Below are 21325 nucleotides of genomic sequence, written 5' to 3' on the forward strand. Positions count from 1 at the left end.
ACACACACACACACACTCCCAGCTCAAGCACCACCTCCAAAAAGCTCCAGCCCCCTGCCCCCGGCTCCAGACCTCAAAAGGCTCATGTCCAGACCCTAAAAGGCTCATTCTCCCCCCCCCCCCCCCCCCCCCGGCTTCAGCCTCTAAAACGCCACAAACTCTTGTAAGGGCTTACCATGTTATTATTGGTGGTCCAGAGAGGTCAGTATGGAAACATGATCTTCTAGTGGTAGTTGTGCCTAGAAGAGCCATTTTGATATGGCACTGAACTGGGCAGGAGCAGCTAGGCATTGCTCCTGCCTGAAGACCACCAATAATAACACGATAGGTCCTTTCAAGGGTCTGGAGGTTTTTTGGAGATGAAGGATCTAAAGTGGGGGGAGGGGCGCTGGAGCATTTTGGGGTCTGGAGCTGGCAGGGGGCTTGAACCTTTTGGGGGGTGGGTGGTCTGAAGCTGGAGGGGGGCTGGAGTAGCTACTCTGCAGATCTGGGAGCAACAGGCCTCAGCTTTGTGGCCTGATGTCCCGGGCAATAAAATAACCCCAGCTGCTTATTTTACTGTGATTCACCACAAGTCGTGTTAGGGTTTTTTACATAGTAATCAGCTGCTTTCCATGCATTTGCATGTTTTGCATCTCATTACTATTCAACCCGCAGTGACTTAAATATCGCTATGGTAAAATAAGTCAAGCTGCATTAGACCCCTTTAAGTCACATTAGGGGCAAATAATGCAACTTAAAGTACTAACACAGCTTAATAACTGGTCCCCTAAGTGAAACCAGAAAATGATAGGACTGAGTTTTATGCAGTCCTATTTGTTCGGTTAACTTAGGTGCTTAAAAGCTGAATATCGGCACTTAATTGCATAAGTGCTGACTCCACTGTGGACTGCCCACAAAATCTCTGGTTATGTCTTTAGTGGTTAGTGCTGATATTCAGTGGCATTAAAAAGTTAAGAGCCACGGAACTTCAGTGGATAGCCCCAGCCTGGCCAGTTAAATCACTTTCTATTCTATTCTGCAATTTCTATTCCACTTTTAACTTGCGATTCAAAGTGGATCACAGAGCACAGAAATATCCCAACCAGATCAAATTACATTAAAATCAATAATCTAATCTTAATAAAAATTATCCATCTAAGTCATTTTCAATAAAACCTAACATTAAGAAATGAACAGATAAGTTTCTAAGACCTGTAAGGAGTAGTTAAATGAACTGTTGTAAGTAGACTATTCCATATTTTTGTGCCTTGGAAGGCAAAAGAATGTTCCCAAACAGACTTCAGTCGCATGTCTTTTACAGAAGGGGCATTGAGAGACAGATTTTTAAAACTCCTTAGATGCCCTCTATGACTTCGGAATATAAGCAAGTTTCCTACCATAACTGAATTAGCACCATAAACACATTTATAGACCAGACAGGCTATTAATTTGAGGTTCTAATCTTAGCCAATGTAAGGGTCCCTTTTACTAAGCTGCATAGGCGCCCACGCACGCCGAACATGTGCCAAATTGGAGTTACCGCCTAGTTACCGAGTGGCCCTTGTGGTAATTTCAATTTTGACACGTGTCCGCTGCGCGCATCTGAAAAATATTTTTTATTTTCTGGCGTGTGTAACGGATGCATGCCAAGTGGCGTCTGACGCATGTAGGTCATTACTGCCCAGATTCTTTACCGCTAGGTCTATGGCTGGCGATAATGTCTCAGACCCAAAATGGACGTGAAGAAATTTTGATTTTACCGCACGTCCATGTTTAGCAAAAAAAAAAAAGAGGCCTTTTTTATAAGCGCGCTAAAAAATGGATCGATGCGCCCAAAACCCACGCCTACACTACCGCAAGCCATTTTTCAGCGCACCTTTGTAAAAGGACCCCTAAGTTATTCAACAGGAGGCTAACTTCACAAAACCTGCCAGATCCAAAGATTAATCTAGCAGCTATATTCTGCAGAAGTTGGAGTCGTCGCATTTGTTGTTTATTTATGCCGCAATATAAAGAATTATAATAATCCAATAATTGAAGCAAAATTGCCTGTGCTATTGTTCGAAATTCACCAGGGCTTAAGAATGCCCAAATAGCTCTCAATTTCCTTACCAAAGCATTAAACTGTTGTTCATAAAATAGCTTAGAATCCAAAATTGTATCAAGTACTTTTGATTTATTAACAACTTTTAAAGAAGTACCTGAGGAAAGACTTATTATTTCAGAAGAGTTCCTCTGCTGGTCACCAAACCATACTAACTTTGTTTTCTGCGTATTCAGTTTAAGAAAGTTAGCCGAAGCCCAATCTTCTACTATTGCTATATAATGCCTAAGTAATGAAAAAGTATTCCCCAAAGAATCTTGAACAGGGCACAAATAAATGTCAGCCGCATACAATAAAGAAAAAATGTTTGAATATCAACCCCTCTGTAATTTATAATCTCTCAATGCAACCTGTAGAAGGGTACATGACCTCCAGAGTATCTTTATTTCATTTATTGATTGATTGATTGGGATTTATTAAACACCTTTATGAAGATTTATTACACTTTCTATACCGCCCTTATGAACTGGCAGACCAGAGCCAGTGTATAGACTAAAAAAACTGACTATTAGTAGGAAAGGAACTACAATTTTGGATAAGAAAGAAATCTCATACATTCACGCAAAGTCAAGGTAAAAGAAAAAGGGAGGGAGGGAGGGTGGTAGGTCATCATCCATGGAAAAAGGGGAAGGAATAGAAGGGGAACAAGGGGAAAAAGCAAACTCTGAAAGATGGACAGCACCACTCTATACAGGACAAAAAGCATCATCATTTGATATTGCTGGACATAGGACCCCTTTTACTAAGCCACGTAGGTGCCTCCGCGTGCCCAATGCGTGCCAAAATGGATTTACCGCCCGACTACCGCGTGGATCTTACGGTAATTTCATTTTTGTCGTGAGTCCGCAACACGCATCTGAAAAATGATATTTATTTTTGGACGTGCGTAGCAGACGCTCGCCAAGTGGCATCTGACATGCCTAGGTCCTTACCGCCCAAATTCTTTACCGCTAGGTCTATGGCTGACGGTAAGGTCTGAGATCCAAAATGGACACACGGCAATTTTGATTTTGCTGCACGTCCATTTTCGGGGGGGGGGGGGGGGGGGGATAAAAAAGAGGCCTTTTTTACAGGTGCGCTGAAAAATGATTCTACATGCGCCCAAAACCTGCACCTACACTACCGCAGGCCATTTTTCAGCGCGCCTTTGTAAAAGGACCCCATAATTGGCAGATATGGCAGATTTTGTATCTAGAGGCCATTTCACTCTCGCATTGCAGTTCTCTATCAGTACATCAGCCGTAGCCATGGACCTGATTTTGTGTCTATGAGTAGATCAGGCCCACAGAGCATCCAGGCCCCTGTGATCTCTGCACAGGTATAAATAGTCTGGTATAGAGTTGTCATCAGTGATTTTTTTTTCTTTTTGGTTTCAGACACACATTTCTCACTATGCTGATTCTGTGGCATGTCATTTGGCTAAAATTCTAGAATCAGACAAACACTGTGACGTCATTTCTTCTGCCAGGTAAGTTCTTTGCTTACATGCAAAAATGGCCTCTCCCTAGTCCCCTCTATTGGAGGAGGTTAATTATTGTAAAAAACCTCAGAAAACATTAAATAAAAAAGAAACAAAGAAGGAAAGAAAAGAAAAGGTCTCTTCCTATCTGCAAAAGCATATGCACACGCAGCCTGTATACATGCAACTTTACCCACTGTCTGAAGAGATGTTCCAGAGGGCGGAATTTATAATTTCATGTGCACTTTTGAAAATTGAACTGTCTGCATGTAATTTTACCCAGAAAATCTGTGTCCCACCCCCCTCCCCCAAAAAAGAAGACAGTTGTAAATAAATTTTGAAAGGAGAACATGCATGCTTGTACTTTGAAATCTCTGAACACCGGACCATGCAATATAAGTCAAATATGAGCCTTGTCCTGGGAGACCAATCCAGAACCAGCTGCTAAAAAGAGGATAGTGCAGTTTCTGGAATCCAGTGGATTACAAGATCTGAAACAGCATGGTTGTACTACGAGTAGGCAGCGGCGATCCTAGGTCGGCTGTCACCCGGGGCGGATCACCGATGCGCACCCCCCCCCCCCCAGGTGCAGCACGACACACACACCCCGGCGCAATGACACCCCCCCCCCAGCGCATCAACCCCCCCCCTCCCCAGGTGCATTCTTGGCTGCTGGGAGCAGCCGCGCGGCTCTCAGTTCCGCTGGCTCCCTGCTCCCTCTGCCTCGGAACAGGAAGTAACCTGTTCCGGGGCAGAGGGAGCAAGGAAACAGCGGAGCCGACAGGCGTGCGGCTGCTCTCTGCACCCCTCCAGCAGCGTGCACCCGGGGCGGACCGCCTCCACCGCCGCGCCCTTCCTATGCTGCTATGAGTAGGTCTTGTCATATGAATCTGATCATACTTTGACTGGGTGACCAGAGACCTTTAGATGTAGTGTACTTAAATTTCAGCAAACACTTTGACACAGTTCCACACACTGTAGGCAGCTCATAAATTGAGAATCCTCGCTATGAGCCCTAAAGTGACCACCTAGGTCAGAAACTGGTGGGGTTGGAGGCGACAAGGGATAGTGGTAAGCGGAGTTTACTCTGAGCATAGAGGCATTACCAGTAGCGTACCACAGTATTTGATCCTTGGTCCAGCTCTTTTCAACATTTTTGTAAGCAATGTTTAGGAATGGCTATTGGGAAACGTTTACCTCTTTGCTGATGATACCGAAATGTTTGTAACTGGGCCTCTGACTAGTGGGGCTGAGAATGATCCCAGAGGCAACATATTACTATTTTAACCTCTTCCTCACATAGTTCCTCAAAAGCTATCAAAAACCGGTCATTAGCATTTCAAAAACAACAGTGGGAATCCTACCCTGTGCTTCCGTCTCTCCCCACCTCTCAATCTTTATTTTATTTATTTAAAACATTTATGTCTGTGCATCCATAGTTCTGAGCGGATCAGTGCCACGTTCACCCCTTAATGTGATGTGGAGTGGACTCATATGCGGTACATGGGACCATCAGTAGAACGTGTTCATAAATTAAATCCTTGCATATTTTTTAATAAACCGCATAGAAGACTTTTTAGGCCTATTGTGGAATATCAAATGCAATAAATTAAATAAATAAAGAGTGACTTCTCTTTGGGGGTAAGAGCACATTGTATAGGCCCCACTGCTGCTAAGACCTCCTCCCATCATGTTCCTCTAGGCCTCCTTATACTCTCTCCTCAACACTTGTTTGTGAGCTTTGTGTTCTCTGTGCCAGGTTCCTGTGTGGAACAGTGAACGAGTTTGTAGTTGAAGTTGGCAAAGCCTATGAGAGAGCCACGGAGAACAAACAGGAAGCAGATACAATGGCCAAGAAGGTAAGTCGCAGTGCTCCAGACATTTGTCCACAGGCAGGTACGATTCCTCTGCCACAGACAACACTTGAAGTATATTAATAGTAGCCTGTTGTAAAATGGGGTGGGCTGGAGTAAGGTTATCAGATTTTTGGTGTAAGAATCTGGGACATTTGTTCCACATAGTACGAGTAGTGAGCATCACAAAATATTTAGAGCCAATACAAAGCCCTCAGTTCCATCAACTTCTAACTCGTATCCTCTTGCCCCCCTTGAGTCCTTCACCACTTCTCCATTCATCCTCAGAGCACCATCTTCAGTTCCATCACTTCTTTCCCCACTTACTTTCAGTCATCTCTGCCACTTTCCTACCCATCTCCCTCCCCAGTTTTATTTATTTATTTAGATTTTGCTCACACCTTTTTCAGTAGTAGCTCAAGGTGAGTTGCATTCAGGTACACTGGATATTTCTCTGTCCTAGGAGGGCTCACAATCTAAGTTTGTACCTGAGGCAATGGAGGGTTAAATGACTTGCCCAAGATCACAAGGAGCAGCAGTGGGATTTGAACCAGTGCTCTAACCACTAGGCCACTCCTCCACTCCAGTTCCAATGCTCCCTCATCTAACATAAGAACATAAGCATTGCCATACTGGGACAGACCGAAGGTCCATCAAGCCCAGTATCCTGTTTCCAACAGTGGCCAATCCAGGTCACAGATACCTGACAAGGTCCCAAAACAGTACAATACATTTTATGCTCTTATCCTAGAAATAAGCAATGGATTTTCCCAAATCTATCTTAATAATGGCCTATGAACTTTTCTTGTAGGAAATTATCCAAACCTTTTTTAAACACTGCTAAGCTAATTGCTTTTACCACATTCTCTGGCAACGAATTCCAGAGTTCTATGACCTTGCACCATCCTTGGTTCTATTGTCATCATCTCTCCTTGCGCTTCTATTTTGTTCTTTTGCCCTCTCCCTTCAAAATTCAAACTTACAGTATCTAATCTACTACTCTTCCCGCAGGCTCTACAGCTCCCTTCCTTTTATCTCTGCATGACCCAAAACACTGGGATCCTCTTCCTCCTCCCACCCCACAGTTCTCTTATTCCTTCTGTTGCTCCCACAGCTGCCAGGGTTCCCAACTATCTCCAAAGACCTTTTCCTGCTTTTTCTGAGGGAAGATGGTGGGGGAAGGAAGTAGTCTATTGGCAGGTTCTTTTGCCACTAGGTCAGGTCATTCTGCTTCTGTCACATTAGAATCCCAGCATATGTGTACATGTATGTGCATGCATGCCAAATATTCTATAAATATAAGCATATCATCAATTCCATGTATTTTGAGGTTGGGCATACTACATATCGGTGAAATCTGGGTGGGGCTTATGATTACTATAACTTATATGCGTATCTCCAAATGTTAAGTACACACTAAGGGGCTGATATTCAGACCATGGGAGTTAGCCGGGCAGCCTCCCGCGTTCAGCGCTGAGCGTGAATATTCAATGCCAAGCCATTTCCGGTGACTGACATTGAATATCCGGTTTGTTTTGGGCTGCTTTAAACTTAACCGGTCATGCCGATATTCAGCTCTGGTCAGTTAAGTTTAAACTGGCCAAAGATAGGCCTGCTATTTTGGTGGCCCAATTTGGCCGCTATACTTAGCTGACGATGCACCAAATATTCGCAGATAGCTGGCTATATCACGCGATATGGGCAGTTATCCACTAAACACTGACTGTGACTATTCAGTGGGAGATTCTCCTGCTGAATATTTGCGAATAGCCAGTTAAGCACTGTTTTACCAGCCATGAGCCATTCCTAGCCGGTTAAATAGCGTTGAATATTGGGCAGTAAATGCTTACAACTATGTTATACATTATATCTCACCTATTACGTTAGTAATCTATATAGGAAAGTAGGTGCCTACTTTTCTTTATAGAATAGGCTTCTATCAGGTGCCCAGTTATAGAATTACCGTCTTAGTGTTTGGTGAAGAGGGATTATATCGAGTGAGTTGAGTCCGTGATTGATGTGTCAAAGTTTCAAGCACACTCCAAACTAAAGCCCCCAACTATGTGCTATCCTATTCTGCAGTGTGCCATGTTAAATGAAAAATTGGACTCTTTGGTGAAGGCGTTGCATGAGGAGTCGCAGGCCATCATTGTCCCCACAGGAGGTACCCACACATCTAGTCTCTCGGACAAGACAAAGAACATGAAGGAGCCCAGTGAGAAAGATAACCTGGGAGAGAACATCAGCACCGTGTCCAGGATATTCAAGTCCAAGGAGCAGCTCATGCTCAGAGCCAACAGCCTTAAGAAGGCTTTGCGACAGATCATCGAGCAAGCAGAAAAGGGTAAGGTGCATAGATTAGCCAAGTATGACTGCCCTTACTGGTAAAGACAGTAGCTTACACATACAATGCTGAAGACCCCTGTGTTCAATATAATACATTTCACACTCCCCTGGTTCCTTTCCATAACCCTACAGAAATCTATGTCCCTGATATTCAGCCAGACATGGTCAGCATTTTTTAGCACTGACTGTTGCTGGCTAAATTAGACCGAAGAACTCAATGCCAGACCATGTTCGGAAATTAATGTGGGTCCCGGCTGAATATCAGCCGGGACCCACGTAAGGAGATGTCAGGTCCCCCCCCCCCCCCCAATTGTGAGTGCCGCCATGTCCCGCCCCAGTCCCAATGGCTCACCTATTCCAATTCCCCTGATTCTTCCCCCCCCCCCCCAATCCCTTGAGTCCCCAGGGCTTACCCTGTTGGCACTGGGTCTTAATAGGGAGGTGCTGGCCCCCTAGTGGTAGTCTTATGCTACTACAGCTAGGGTGTCAACCTTCTTCATAAGGGCCTCTCCTACCCGCTTAAACTACACTGAATATTGAATCCCATCTGTTCATCATTCTACCATATGGTGTGCCTGAGATATATCAAGATTAGACCATGGGTGATGTCATTAAATGCCAGTCTATGCAGCTTTCCATGTAACCTGTGCACTTTGCCTACTCCTCACCAGGATGACACTATGCTTAACGTTCAGGCGGGTTTGAAAACAAGTGCTCTTAGATGAGCACAATTTCTTTGCATAGATCAGCAATTGCAAATTCAATCCTTAATTGCCACCAACAGATCTTGACTTCCGGATAACCAAACTATGCAAGTTAACCTGGTTCTTTTGCAAATATATCTCATAAATATCAGAGCTGCCAAATTACACAATTCTAGGAGGAGAGACTATTTGGCCAGTCCTGGTGTAAAACTTGCATCCCAAAGCAGTGTGGTATTTGTAGTCTCTGATTCTACCCACTGAAATCAGCGCTACAGATCCCAAAATGCAACAGGGTGGGGTTGTCAGAAATCCAGGGCTGGTTCAAATCGCCTATGGAAATGGTAACTTGGCAGCTCTATATTTATCAGGGATAATTTGAAAACAGTACATCCCTCTTGGTGGGGAGGGCCTGCTGTGGTCTTGAAGTCCCCTCCCTCTGTTTTTACTTTACTAGTGTTTCTACAATGCATATGAAACTGGTTTGAAACCATTTTAAATGCTATCCAAGATTCCTTTCTCAGTTTTCAACCAACTTGCTGAAGGACAAAAGAGAATTAAGGATAGCGTAGTACTGAATAGTTTCTGTACCTATCATCTTGAATATTACAACAATCAGAAAGGTTACTACTACTACTACTTATCATTTCTATAGCGCTACTAGACGTATGCAGCGCTGTACACTTGAACATGAAGAGACGGTCCCTGCTCGATCTATTTCTTCATGTATTTATTCCAAGATTTGCTAGACACATAGCCCACACATAGCCTCCAAATTTCCCAGTTCCAGGAGAGAGATTTTAAGCCATCCCTGGATTTCTGCCAACCTCATTCCGATGCATTTTGGGTCCTGCAGCACCGATTTCAGTGGCTAGAATCAGGGACTACAAATACCATACTGCATTGAGATGCAAGTTTAAAACCAGAACTGGCCAAAAAGTCTTCCTCGTGGAATTGGGTAACTTGGCAGCCCTGTAGATCACCTTGCTGGTGAACAGTGCCCATCAAGGCAGTTTACATTATAAAAACAATCAAATGCTAGCTAGCCAGGGGGGGGGGAGTAGAATAAGAATTCTAAGTTATAGTTTTCAAAAGTCTGTGGTCCGCATGTTTGATTATGGATATTGTATTATGCAGTTGTTGATGTTGATAATAAAAATGATTGAAACAAGGCAAACAAAAAAAAGGGCTAAACACACACCTGAGACTATTCAATATCACCTCAACTATAAGGTGAGTCTGTGAAATAATCCACTCTTTCAATTCTCTTTCTGTGTTTTTATTCCAGCTGTTGATGAACAAAATAAACACACTCAAGTGTACACAACTCCCTCGACACTTACCATTCGGAAGGAGAACTCTGAGGAGTTCAGCAAAGATTCAGAAGATCTCAGTAAGATATATTTACCTTGTTCATAAAGCACCAAGATAAACATGGACCGCTGACCCAGTTTTGCCTTATTTAAGTGGAATTAAAAATCACCTACCCAGATTGTGGATCTTACTGGGCAAATTCATTATTACACATTGATGTTCAAATATTGATGAAAGTATTGTCTGTTAGATTAAGTATGGTTGATAAAGATCAAACTGATTTTTTTTCTTAGATAGAAAATCAACACTGTCTGGAAGCAATGGTATGTTTCTCCCAAGCCACCTTTGCAGTTCAAGAGGACCCAAGCAATCCTCAACCCTGGAGCAGCTGCCAAGAGCCAGCACCCTAAGGCAATCTTTCCATGGCAGTCAGTAATAATACAGATAACCAGTGCAGAGTCCTTGAGCTGACATGACTGCTTACAGGCCCAACTGTTATCCATCTTCTTCTCCTACATGGGCTTTCAGTTGCCTAGGAAACCTAGGCAGAGAGTGGTCTGTGGTCTAGCCTGTGATCCTGCATGCCTGCTCACAGGTCCTGTACTGGCATTCTATGTCATCACTATCTGCTGCTGAAAGATTACTATAAAGCACCAGCCCTGGGCAGCTAAAGACCTTTGAGCCCCCTTAATAGGGCCATTTTAACCGTTAGGCCAGGCAGTTGCCTAGAGCAGCAGCATGGGGAAAAAGGAGGGCCCATTAAGGTTAAAACCTCTACCTTCCTGTGCTATTGGATCCTCAGTGGGATTTCCCTACCTCCGATCGTACAGTAGATCTTCTATAGTTTAGGCTTGGAGGTTCAAAGAAGAGCGACCAAAATGATAAAGGGGATGGAACTCCTCTCATATGAGGAAAGGTTAAATAGGTTAGGGCTCTTCAGCTTGGAAAAGAGACGGATGAGGGGAGATATGATTCAGGTCAACAAAATCCTGAGTGGTGTAGAATGAATAGAAGTGAATTGATTTTTTACTCATTACAAAAGTACAAAACCTAGGGGACACCCAAGGAAGTTACATGGAAATACTTTTAAAACAAATAGGAGAAAATATTTTTTCACTCAACAAATAGTTAAGCTCTGGAACTCGTTGCCGGAAGATGTAGTTACAGCGGTTAGTGTATCTAGGTTTTAAAAAGGTTTGGACAAGTTCCTGCAGGAAAAGTCCATAGTCTGCTATTGAGACAGACATGGGGAAACCACTGCTTGCCCCGGGATTGGTAACATGGACTGTTGCTGCTAATTGGGTTTTTGCCAGGTACTTGTGACCTGGCTTGGCCACTGTTGGAAACAGGATGCTGGGCTAAATGGACCATTGGTCTGACCCAGTATGGATATTCTTATGTTATTGTGTCTCAAATTTAAATTTATGCAGCTCTTTGGAAGATGCTAAATATAATTCATAGGTCCAGTTCTGAAAAGTTTCCAACCTCAATACCCTCTGAACATGGAGTAAGTATTTGACAGAGTTGACTGGCAATTCCTTAAATCAGATCTTTAGAAATTAGTGGGTCAATTTTCAAACACCATAAAAAATGGTTCAGACTTGGATCAGTAACTCTGACAGCCCAAACCCTAGAGCAGGAGGTTGACAACCCCTGACACTCAAGTTTTTAAAATTACAGACAGAAAAGCCTTTAAAAAAAAAAAAGGTTTTCATTGCTTGCTAAAGGGCTTTTTTTTATCTACAGTCCTTATACACCTGGATTTGATACTCTGGTTCCAATATTGTGGCAGGGGTCTCCACAGTGAATCTGGAGTGACAATAAATTTACTGCTCGATTATTGGTGTGTGTGAAAATAGCATGAGATTCATAAAGGTGGAAGGAAAAGTCTTTGTGAGTTTTACAAATCAATGTGTCATCTGGAATAAAACACAAATCAGAATGAAAAAGTATGAATAGTGATGGTTTTATTTGTACATGGTAGTTTAATAGCAATGGGGTTTTAAGATGGAAACCTCTGTGATCCAAAGAGGATCCAGCTTGGACTGTCCTGAGGGACCTGAACTTATTACCTTCATGCAGCCTGAAGAAGATCAAATATAATCAGATCTTGTACACCACTAAAATCCCCTTACCAAGGTTCAGTGCGATTTACATAATAGGTGTGACAAAGCGTAAACTGATAAAGTGTATGCATGAGACAGAAGAACCTTATAAGAAAATCAGATGAATAATATGAAGAATCAGGCTTCATTAATGATTGTTATGAAACAGACTTAGGGAAGAAAAAGGTTTTTAGCCTCTTCCGGAAGCTAAGGTAGATATCTGTTCTGATATCAGAGCACACTCTCTCATTACCTCTCGCCTTGACTACTGCAACCTACTCCTCACCGGCCTCCCACTTAGCCATCTATCCCCCCTTCAGTCCATTCAGAACTCTGCCGCACGTCTTATCTTCCGCCTTAACCGATATACTCATATCACCCCTCTCCTCAAGTCACTTCACTGGCTTCCGATCAGATACCGAATACAGTTCAAGCTTCTCCTACTCACCTACAAATGCACTCGATCTGCAGCCCCTCCTTACCTCTCTACCCTACCCGTAACCTCCACTCTCAAGACAAATCCCTCCTTTCAGTACCCTTCTCCACCACCGCCAACTCTAGGCTTCGCCCTTTCTGCCTCGCCTCACCCCATGCTTGGAACAAACTCCCTGAGCCCATACGCCGGGCCCCCTCCCTACCCATCTTCAAATCATTGCTCAAAGCCCACCTCTTCAATGTCGCCTTCGGCACCTAATCACTACATCTCTTCTCAGGAAATCTCATCTACCCCAACTTGACATTTCGTCCTTTAGATTGTAAGCTCTTCTGAGCAGGGACCGTCCTTATTCGTTAATTTGTACAGCGCTGCGTAACCCTAGTAGTGCTCTAGAAATGTTTAGTAGTAGTAGTAGTAGTAGTAGGTAGAGAGTTCCATATTGTAACTCCAAGTACAGGGAATAGAGAGCCAAAGATCTTCTGATATCGGATTGCCTTATAAAATGGTAATTGTTCTTTTAGCCTGTTGGACTGGGTCAAACCCAGTGAAGACGCTTTAGTTAGCAGTTCTGATGTAAAACCCTGTAAGATTTGAAATACTAAACAGGCAGTTTTAAACCTGATTCTATCTGCTATGGGAAGCCAATGAGGTTTGATAAGAAAAGACGAAACACTAGTGTATCTATTCAATTTGAAGATTAGTCTGGCCACAGTGTTCTGTATGATCTGCAGCTTTTTCTGATATTGACACTTAAATACTAAGAAATAAGACATTACAGTAATCTAGGTGTAATAGGATTAGCATTTGAACCAGCAAAGCAATGTTCTTTATTGCGTGACAATGTTCATTAACTAAGAAACACTTGAACTGACTAAAGTGCCATGGAGGGGCATAATTGAACGAAAACGTCTATCTCCATGGGCGTTTATCTCCGAGAACGGGTCCATGAAGGGGCGGACCGAACCGTATTTTCGAAAAAAATAGACATCCATGTTTTATTCGACAATTTGTGAGCTGGGCGTTTTTGTTTTTCAGTGATAATGGAAAATGAAAGCGCCCAGCTCAAAAACGAATAAATCCAAGGCATTTGTTTGTGGGAGGGGCCAGGATTCGTAGTGCACTGGTCCCCCTCACATGCCAGGACATCAACCGGGCACCCTAGGGGGCACTTTTACAAAAACAAAAAAAATGGTAAAAGAGCTCCCAGGTGCATAGCACCCTTCCCTTGTGTGTTGAGCCCCCCAAATCCCCCTCAAAACCCACTGCCCACAAGTCTACACCATTACTATAGCCCTAAGGGGTGAAGGGGGGCACCTACATGTGGGTACAGTGGGTTTGGGGGGGTTGGACGACTAAGCATTAAGCAGCACAATTGTAACAGGTTGGGGGGGGGATGGGCCTGGGTCCACCTGCCTGAAGTCCACTGCACCCCCTAACAACTGCTCCAGGGACCTGCATACTGCTGCCAGGGAGTTGGGTATGACATTTGAGGGTGAAAATAAAAAGTTGTGAAACATCATGTTTTGTGGTGGGAGGGGGTTAGTGACCACTGGGGGAGTCAGGGGAGGTCATCCCCGATTCCCTCTGGTGGTAATCTGGTCATTTAGGGCACTTTTTGGGGCCTTATTCGTGAAAAAACAGGGTCCAGGAAAATTGCCCTAAATTCTAGCTACAAACGCATACTTTTTTTCCATTATCGGTGAAAGGCGCCCATCTCTCCTTGGCCGATAACCACGCCCCAGTTCCACCTTCGCCACGCCTCCGACACGCCCCCGTCAACTTTGTACGCTTCCGCGATGGAGTGCAGTTGAAAACGTCCAAAATCGCCTTTCCATTATACCAATTTATTCGTTTTTGTGAGATAAACGTCTATCTCCCGATTTGGGTCGAAATCTAGGCGTTTTTCTCTTTCAATTATAAGGTGGATAGCGTCCTACTGCAGTGTTCCCCTAACAAACTGTGGGACCCTTTTACTAAGCCACGTAGATGTATATGTACGTATTACACACGTCAGTTTTCAACTACCGCATGGCCTGGACGGTAATTTCATTTTTGACGCGCGTCCGCTACGTGTGACGGAAAATCTTTTTTATTTTCCAGCGCACGGCGCTAACTGGATGGCAATCAGCATTGTACACATGCTGACGATTACCGCCCAGTTAACGCGTGAGACCTTACCGCTAAGTCAGTGGGTGGCAGTAAGGTCTCAGGCCCAAAATGGACATGCGCCAATTTTCATTTTGCCCCACGTCCATTTTCTGCCAAAAAAAGAGGTCTTTTTGCAGGTGTGCTGAAAAATGGACCTGCGCACACCCAATACACGTGTCTACACCAGCGCATGTCATTTCTCGGTGCACCTCAGTAAAAGGACCCCTGTGTCCTGTACCCTGTGCAAACTGAAAAGATTTTGCATTGTTCTTGAGCACAACCAGCAGAGCCCATGCTGCTGAGAGCTCTTATTACTGGAGCTGTGCAGGAAAATGAGTTATAAAGGGTTCCTAACTTAAATGGTAAAGCTTTAATTATTTCTAACAAGTGAGAGACATTAGTTTAACACTGATGAGAAATGCTTTGCTTTACAATTGCAAAACATCACACTCAAGTCGAGAGTCACTTCAGAAGGTTTTACTGGGCATCTCTGAGGAGGGAGAGAGGGAGGAAGAGACAGAAGTATTTAAAGGATACTCCCAGGGGAGCAGAAGAAGCTGTCATGAATGTTAACAAGTTAGTGCAGGGCTTACAGTAGGACAGAATGGTGCTGTTTCCCCTTCCTTCATTAGCAGACTTGCCGATCCAGCAGCAATGGGTTGTGTATGTGGAACGTGTGAGGGGTTATAGGGTATGTGGATATGGGGGAGCAATGTATGTATGTAGGGGGTTATAGAGTAGGAGATGGGAGTCTGGACAGAATGAGGTAATTATATAAAGGCCTTTTATAAAATGTGTGGTGACAAGAAGGCATTAAAGGGTGGAATGTTAGCAGCATCATGAGGTAATTATAAAATACATAGCTACGCATATATTTCAGCTGCATGTTCTTCCACTTGCTTGAAAACAGATGTAAATGTACATGGCTGCAATTTAACTGCGATTAGAGACACATAGAGGAGTATTTTCAAAGCACTTAGACTTACAATGTTCTACAGTAACCTATGGAACTTTGTATGTCTAAGTGCTTTGAAAATACGCCTTCATGCGTGTTTATAAAACAGCCTCGAATTCAGCACATAAAAAATGAAGGCAGATAAAGACCGTGCCTACATGGCCTTTACACATACAAAGCAATTATAAAATTATCCTCTTTGTTTGTATGCATGTTTGTGCAGGGGGGATATGGGAATGTTGTGAAAAAGGGAGTGGTTGTATGTGAAATTTGTATGTGGTAGGGTGGTTAGGGATGTGGAGTACACACTTTCTTCTTTCCCTCTCCACTCCAAGTTCTCTAATTCCCCTCACCTTTGCTCTTCACATCCTTGATTTCCATTCAGCCCTATCTCTCTTCTCCCCTTTCACACTCCACTCTGTATACTTTCCCCTTCTCCCTTCTACTCTCTCTACTCCCTTTCCCCACCTTTCCTTCTCCCCCACCCCCACCTTTCCTTCCCCCTCTCACATTTCCTGTTATTTCATTGTCTTCATTTTCCCCAGCACCCTTTCCTCCTTGGGTTAGCAAAGCCTGAGCTCCCTATGAACTGCACAGTTCAAGCTGGCAGGTCCAGGATCATCTTCAGTTTGGCAAAGTTAGTGCTCCCTGCCCACTGCATGGCTCAGTCTGGCAACTCTGAGGTCTTTTTCAGATTGGTGAGGCCTGGGCTCTCCACCAACCCGTCAACCTGCTTGTGCCATTTGCCAGTCGGCTTCTGCTCCCCTATCCTACGATTATTGGGATTTATTAACCGCCTTTATGAGGACATTCACCCAAGGCAGTGTACATTTGGTTCTATATGGGCCACATGTGTATATCTAAAACATGAGTATGGATGATAAATGATAGAGGGGATAGAACTGCTTCCATATGAGGAAAGGCTAAAGAAGTTAAGGCTCTTTAGCTTGGAAAAGAGATGGCTGAGGGGGGATATGATTGAGGTCTACAAAATCCTGAGTGGTGTGGAATGGGTGGAGGTGAATCGATTTTTCACTCATTCAAAAAGTACAAAGACCAGAGGACACTTGATGAAATTACATGGAAATAGGAGTAAATATTTTTTCTCTCAAAGAATAGTTAAGCTCTGGAACTCGTTGCCAGAGGATGTGGTAATGGCGATTTTAAAAAGTTGTGGACAAGTTCCTGGAGGAAAGGTCCATAGTCTGTTATTGAGATGGACATGGGGGAAGCCACTGCTTGCCCTGGGATTGGTAGCATGGAATGGTGCTACTAATTGAGTTTCTGCCAGGTACTTGCAACCTGAATTGGCCACTGCTGGAAATCGGATACTGGGCTAGATGGACCATTGGTCTGATCCAATTTGGCTATTCTTATATTAGTATGAACTCACTTTCAGCAATAGGTGATCTCACTGTGGCTAAATATTCCTAGAAAATGCTGTATTAAATAGACACATTTTGGAACACACTGAGCACAGGAGAGGGTGATCTAGCATTCCTTTCCATAGTTCATGGAGGAAGTGTGTTTTCAGATGGTATACATTGATCAATAGAACCTTAATTTTCTTTTTATGTTGCTGGAACCTTGCCTAAGATTTCATTTAATTTATTAAAAACTTATATATTGCTACATTGGAAAAAAATAGTCATTCAAGGCAGTTCACAACAAAACAAAATTAAAACAGCATACATCCACTAACATTATCCACTAATGTGAGCTTACTGCAGCATTAAATGACATACCGCGGTAATTTTCCACATGTGCACACAAACCATGTTCTAAAAAATAGTTTTTATTTTTTAGCGTTGGGAGTGAGTCAGGGTGGAGAATAGGCATGTTCTGTGCTAATTGGTTAGCACAGAGGGGCATAATTGAATGGGGGTGCCCATCTATAAGGGCACCCATCTCTAAGGACGGCCCCATAAAGCGGCGTTCCCTGACCGTATTATCGAAACAAGATGGGCGACCATCTTTCGTTTCGATAATACGGTCGGGGATGGCCAAATCTCAACATTTGGGGCGACCTTAGAGATGGCTGACCTCGGTTTTTGCATATAATGGAAACTAAAGGCGGCCATCTCAAAAACGGCCAAATCCAAGCCATTTGGTCGTGGGAGGAGCCAGCATTTGTAATGCACTGGTCCCCCTCACATGCCAGGACACCAACCGGGCACCCTAGGGGGCACTGCAGTGGACTTCACAAATTGCTCCCAGGTGCATAACTCCCTTACCTTGGGTGCTGAGCCCCCCAACCCCCCCCCCCCAAAACTCACTCCCCACAACTGTACAACACTACCATAGCCCTTAAAGGGTAATGGGGGGCACCTAGATGTGGGTACAGAGGGTTTCGGGTGGGTTTTGGAGGGCTCCCATTTACCACCACAAGTGTAATAGGTAGGGGGGGATGGGCCTGGGTTCACCTGCTTGAAGTGCAGTGCAGTACCCACTAAAAACTGCTCCAGGGACCTGCATACTGCTGTGATTGAGCTGGATATGACATTTGAGGCTGGCATAGAGGCTGGCAAAAAAATGTTTTTAAATTTTTTTGGGGGGTGGGAGGGGGTTGTTGACCACTGGGGGAGTAAGGGGAGGTCATCCCAGATTCCCTCCGGTGGTCATCTGGTCAGTTTGGGCACCTTTTCAAGGCTTGGTTGTGAACAAAATGGAACCAAGTAAAGTCGGCCAAATGCTCGTCAGGGCCGCCCTTCTTTTTTCCATTATCAGCCGAGGACGGCCATCTCTTAACCACGTCCCCGTCCCGCCTTTGGTACACTACCGACACGCCCCCTTGAAGTTTGGCCATCTCTGTGACGGAAAGCAGTTGAGGGTGGTCAAAATTGGCTTTTGATTATGCCGATGTGGCCACCCTTAGGAGAAGGGCGCCCATCTTCCGATTTGTGTCAGAAGATGGGCACCCTTCTCCTTCGAAAATAAGCTGGACAGCTACACTGCAGCATGCTAACCAATTAGTGTAATTTTATTTACTTATTTATTTCTATATTTATATTCTGCACTATGGGCCCTGTTTACTAAGCAACGTTATAGGTGCGTTAACATTTTTAAAGTGTGTTGTGTTATCTATGTACGCGCATTAACCATGTAAGTGCCTACAATATCTCTATAGGCACCTACATGATTAGCACGCGTGCTAAGTGTAGGCGCGCTAAAAACACTAATGCACCTTAGTAAACAGGGCCCTATGTTGCAGATTCCAAGCGGAACACAATGTAACATACACAATAGTTAAACCTAAAACAGACTCAACAAAAAATAAAACAAATTCCATAATACAATATTATCATCAGCACTCAGTAACCCATATTCCTCCAAGTCAGGCATTATCACTCTAGATTATCACAGCAAAACTTTACAGAATTACAGCGCATTTATATCAAAAGTTTCCTGAAATAAAAAAAGTTTTCAACCTAACTTTAAACTCACACTAATGGCCTCACGCTAATGGGAAAATTAGCCATTTTACCCATGGCCTTAGCGCATGGGAACGACCCACGTAAGCACACTCAGGCTTACTGCATCTTAGTAAAAGGACCCTATAGTCTTCCTATCACAATCCTAGCCATCTCAAACACACACACACTCAAAACAGACCTTAACCGCATAAATTATTGTTCTGGTACCATCAGAGTGCTCCTTCTCCACTATAGTTCTGAGACAGTATAGTGAAAAAAGCATGAGAGGGAGGGAAATATTAATCCAAGAGCGGTCAGCACTTTGTTAAACACTGGTCACCACTGACTGTATTGTCCCTGAATATTCATTGTCAGGCCTTATTTGAATATCAGCACTGGGCACAAGGCAGCCACCGGGAGTTACCTGGGGGGGGGGGGGGGGGACGAGGGGGGACCAATGATATTCAATGGCAGTTCCCAGATAGGTACCTGGTTAATTAGGACAGCCTTTTTGATAGCAGCTATTTGAACATCACTGCTGAATCTTGATAATGCCCAAGTAACTCCCAGTGGCCATCTTACACCCGAATATTCAGTGAGGGTCTACTGTTATTTAATATTCTTTTTTCATTGGTTTTGGCTTTCACATGGTTGGCTCACTCTTCTGTTGTTGCTCTAAGTTTGCTCTTTTTCAAGAGGCTTGCCTACTTGTTATTGATCATTGTTTCTGGTGGCAAAAAGAAATGCTGGAAAATCACGAGTTGAGGGTGAATTGAGTTCTGTGACGTGGGATGTTCCTCCTAACAGGGGATTAGTGCGAGGTGTGATTGTATATCTGAGCATGATTCCTAAAGATGTTTTCCTTCTGAGCAGGTTCAAGACGTGGAACTGTGTCTTCCACTACATCCTCCATCTTTCTGGACCGACCAGATGCACTCAGTCTGCTCCATTTCTCAGAGGATCCCAATACCATGTAAGTTATAATCAGCCCAGACACCCTTTTGCCAGAGCTCACCCAGGGATCATTGGAGAGCTCTGAGAAGACTGAGCATCTCGTGGAAAGACAAAACATGTATCGTTGAAAACAAATGTTTAAATTCTATGTGAACTAGCCCTGCATATTTTATCATTTCAAAAGCACCCACATATAGATATCAACTGTTCTCATCCCATTACAAAGAGCTGAAGGTTATTTCAAATGTTTTGAAACTGCCCTCTTGCAATTCCCCTGAGTTCTGGAAATAGTACACTGAGATCTGATTGACTAATTCGGCGTGTTGCAGCATTTGCTACAGCCATAGCTGTTGTAGACCAGTCAGATCCTATTACACAACATCTTGTGAGAGATTTTTTTTTCTAAATTTGGAGACCTAGGCAGAAGTTTGTCCAGTAAACAATATAATAATATTAATGTTCTTATGAAACCATAATGAAATGAACTATCACCACCAAGTCTCTTTTAGCCTCGGATGAATTATGCAGCAAGAGCTTGTTTTAACATTTTACATTTAAAACTAATTTTATTTTGGAGTTATATCTGCTATATATAATAACTATGGTACTAGTTGTCCCTGTTCGGGTGAGGTACCTTCAACTTATTGCAGTACGATATGTCCTGTCTCATTGCAGACAATTTTCTGAAAGGTGTACCATGAATAACTACTTTGGTATTGGGCTCGATGCTAAAATTTCCCTGGAGTTCAACCACAAACGGGACGAACACCCTAAGAAATGCAGGTATGTAACAGACTGTTTAGCAGCAACAGTGAGAGATCCCTTGTATAGGAAAGATGGCAGTCAAGTGAGAAATGATGGGTATGGGTATGGGTATGTACCTTTCTGTGGTACAACCAAAGCAGTTTATATATTATATACAGGTACTTTCTCTGTCCCTAGTGGGCTCACAACCTAAAGGGTATCTAAATCTAGCTGTCAGTTGCACGTATTAATTTAGGGGCCCTTTTAGAAAGCAGTGGTAAGCCCAACATGGGTTTACCACAGGCTAATCTGGAGCTACCGCCGGCCCAACGCAGGCATCAGCTGTAGTTCCAGCTCCAGCACATGCCATTTTCCATGCTGGGGATAATAGGGTTGTAATTTGTAGTGCAGCACTAACCTGGCGATAATCAAGCAGCACCGTGCGCTACCCGGTTACTGCTGGGGTTAGCGCGGGAGCCCTTACTGCCACCTCAGTGGGTGGCAGTAAGTGCTCCCCCTTGCATGGCCACGTGGTCAGAGCAATCTTACCACGTGGCCATGGCTATTTTTAGCCAGTTTTACCCACTGCAGTAAAAAAGGCTGCAGTGCACGGTAAAAATGGCCTCTGCCACTAGTGCAGGGACCTTTTTACTGCAGCTTGGTAAAAGGACCCCTTATAAAACAGGCGCACCTAAGCGCGTGAATGACATTACATATTGGCATGTACAGTGTATGTTCTAGGCACTGTTCTCTAATATTGGTGTGGTAGTCACGTACCCCTAGATTCTGTGTATGGTACCCAGATTTTCAT

At 43.8% G+C, this 21325-nt stretch overlaps 1 protein-coding gene across 1 annotated transcript in view; it reads left to right on the forward strand.

Moving 5' to 3' along the window:
- LOC115473994 (diacylglycerol kinase eta-like) overlaps window positions 1-21325 on the forward strand; it is a 374300-nt gene that overhangs the window by 314860 nt on the left and 38115 nt on the right. The window contains exons 14-19 of the mRNA XM_030209244.1: window positions 3463-3554; window positions 5305-5404; window positions 7481-7742; window positions 9734-9838; window positions 19690-19789; window positions 20446-20553. Coding sequence (XP_030065104.1) covers window positions 3463-3554; window positions 5305-5404; window positions 7481-7742; window positions 9734-9838; window positions 19690-19789; window positions 20446-20553 — 767 coding nt within the window. The remainder of the gene's footprint in view (window positions 1-3462; window positions 3555-5304; window positions 5405-7480; window positions 7743-9733; window positions 9839-19689; window positions 19790-20445; window positions 20554-21325) is intronic.

The sequence above is a fragment of the Microcaecilia unicolor genome, chromosome 7, assembly GCF_901765095.1.
Source record: "Microcaecilia unicolor chromosome 7, aMicUni1.1, whole genome shotgun sequence".
In the NCBI taxonomy this organism is placed as follows: domain Eukaryota; kingdom Metazoa; phylum Chordata; class Amphibia; order Gymnophiona; family Siphonopidae; genus Microcaecilia; species Microcaecilia unicolor.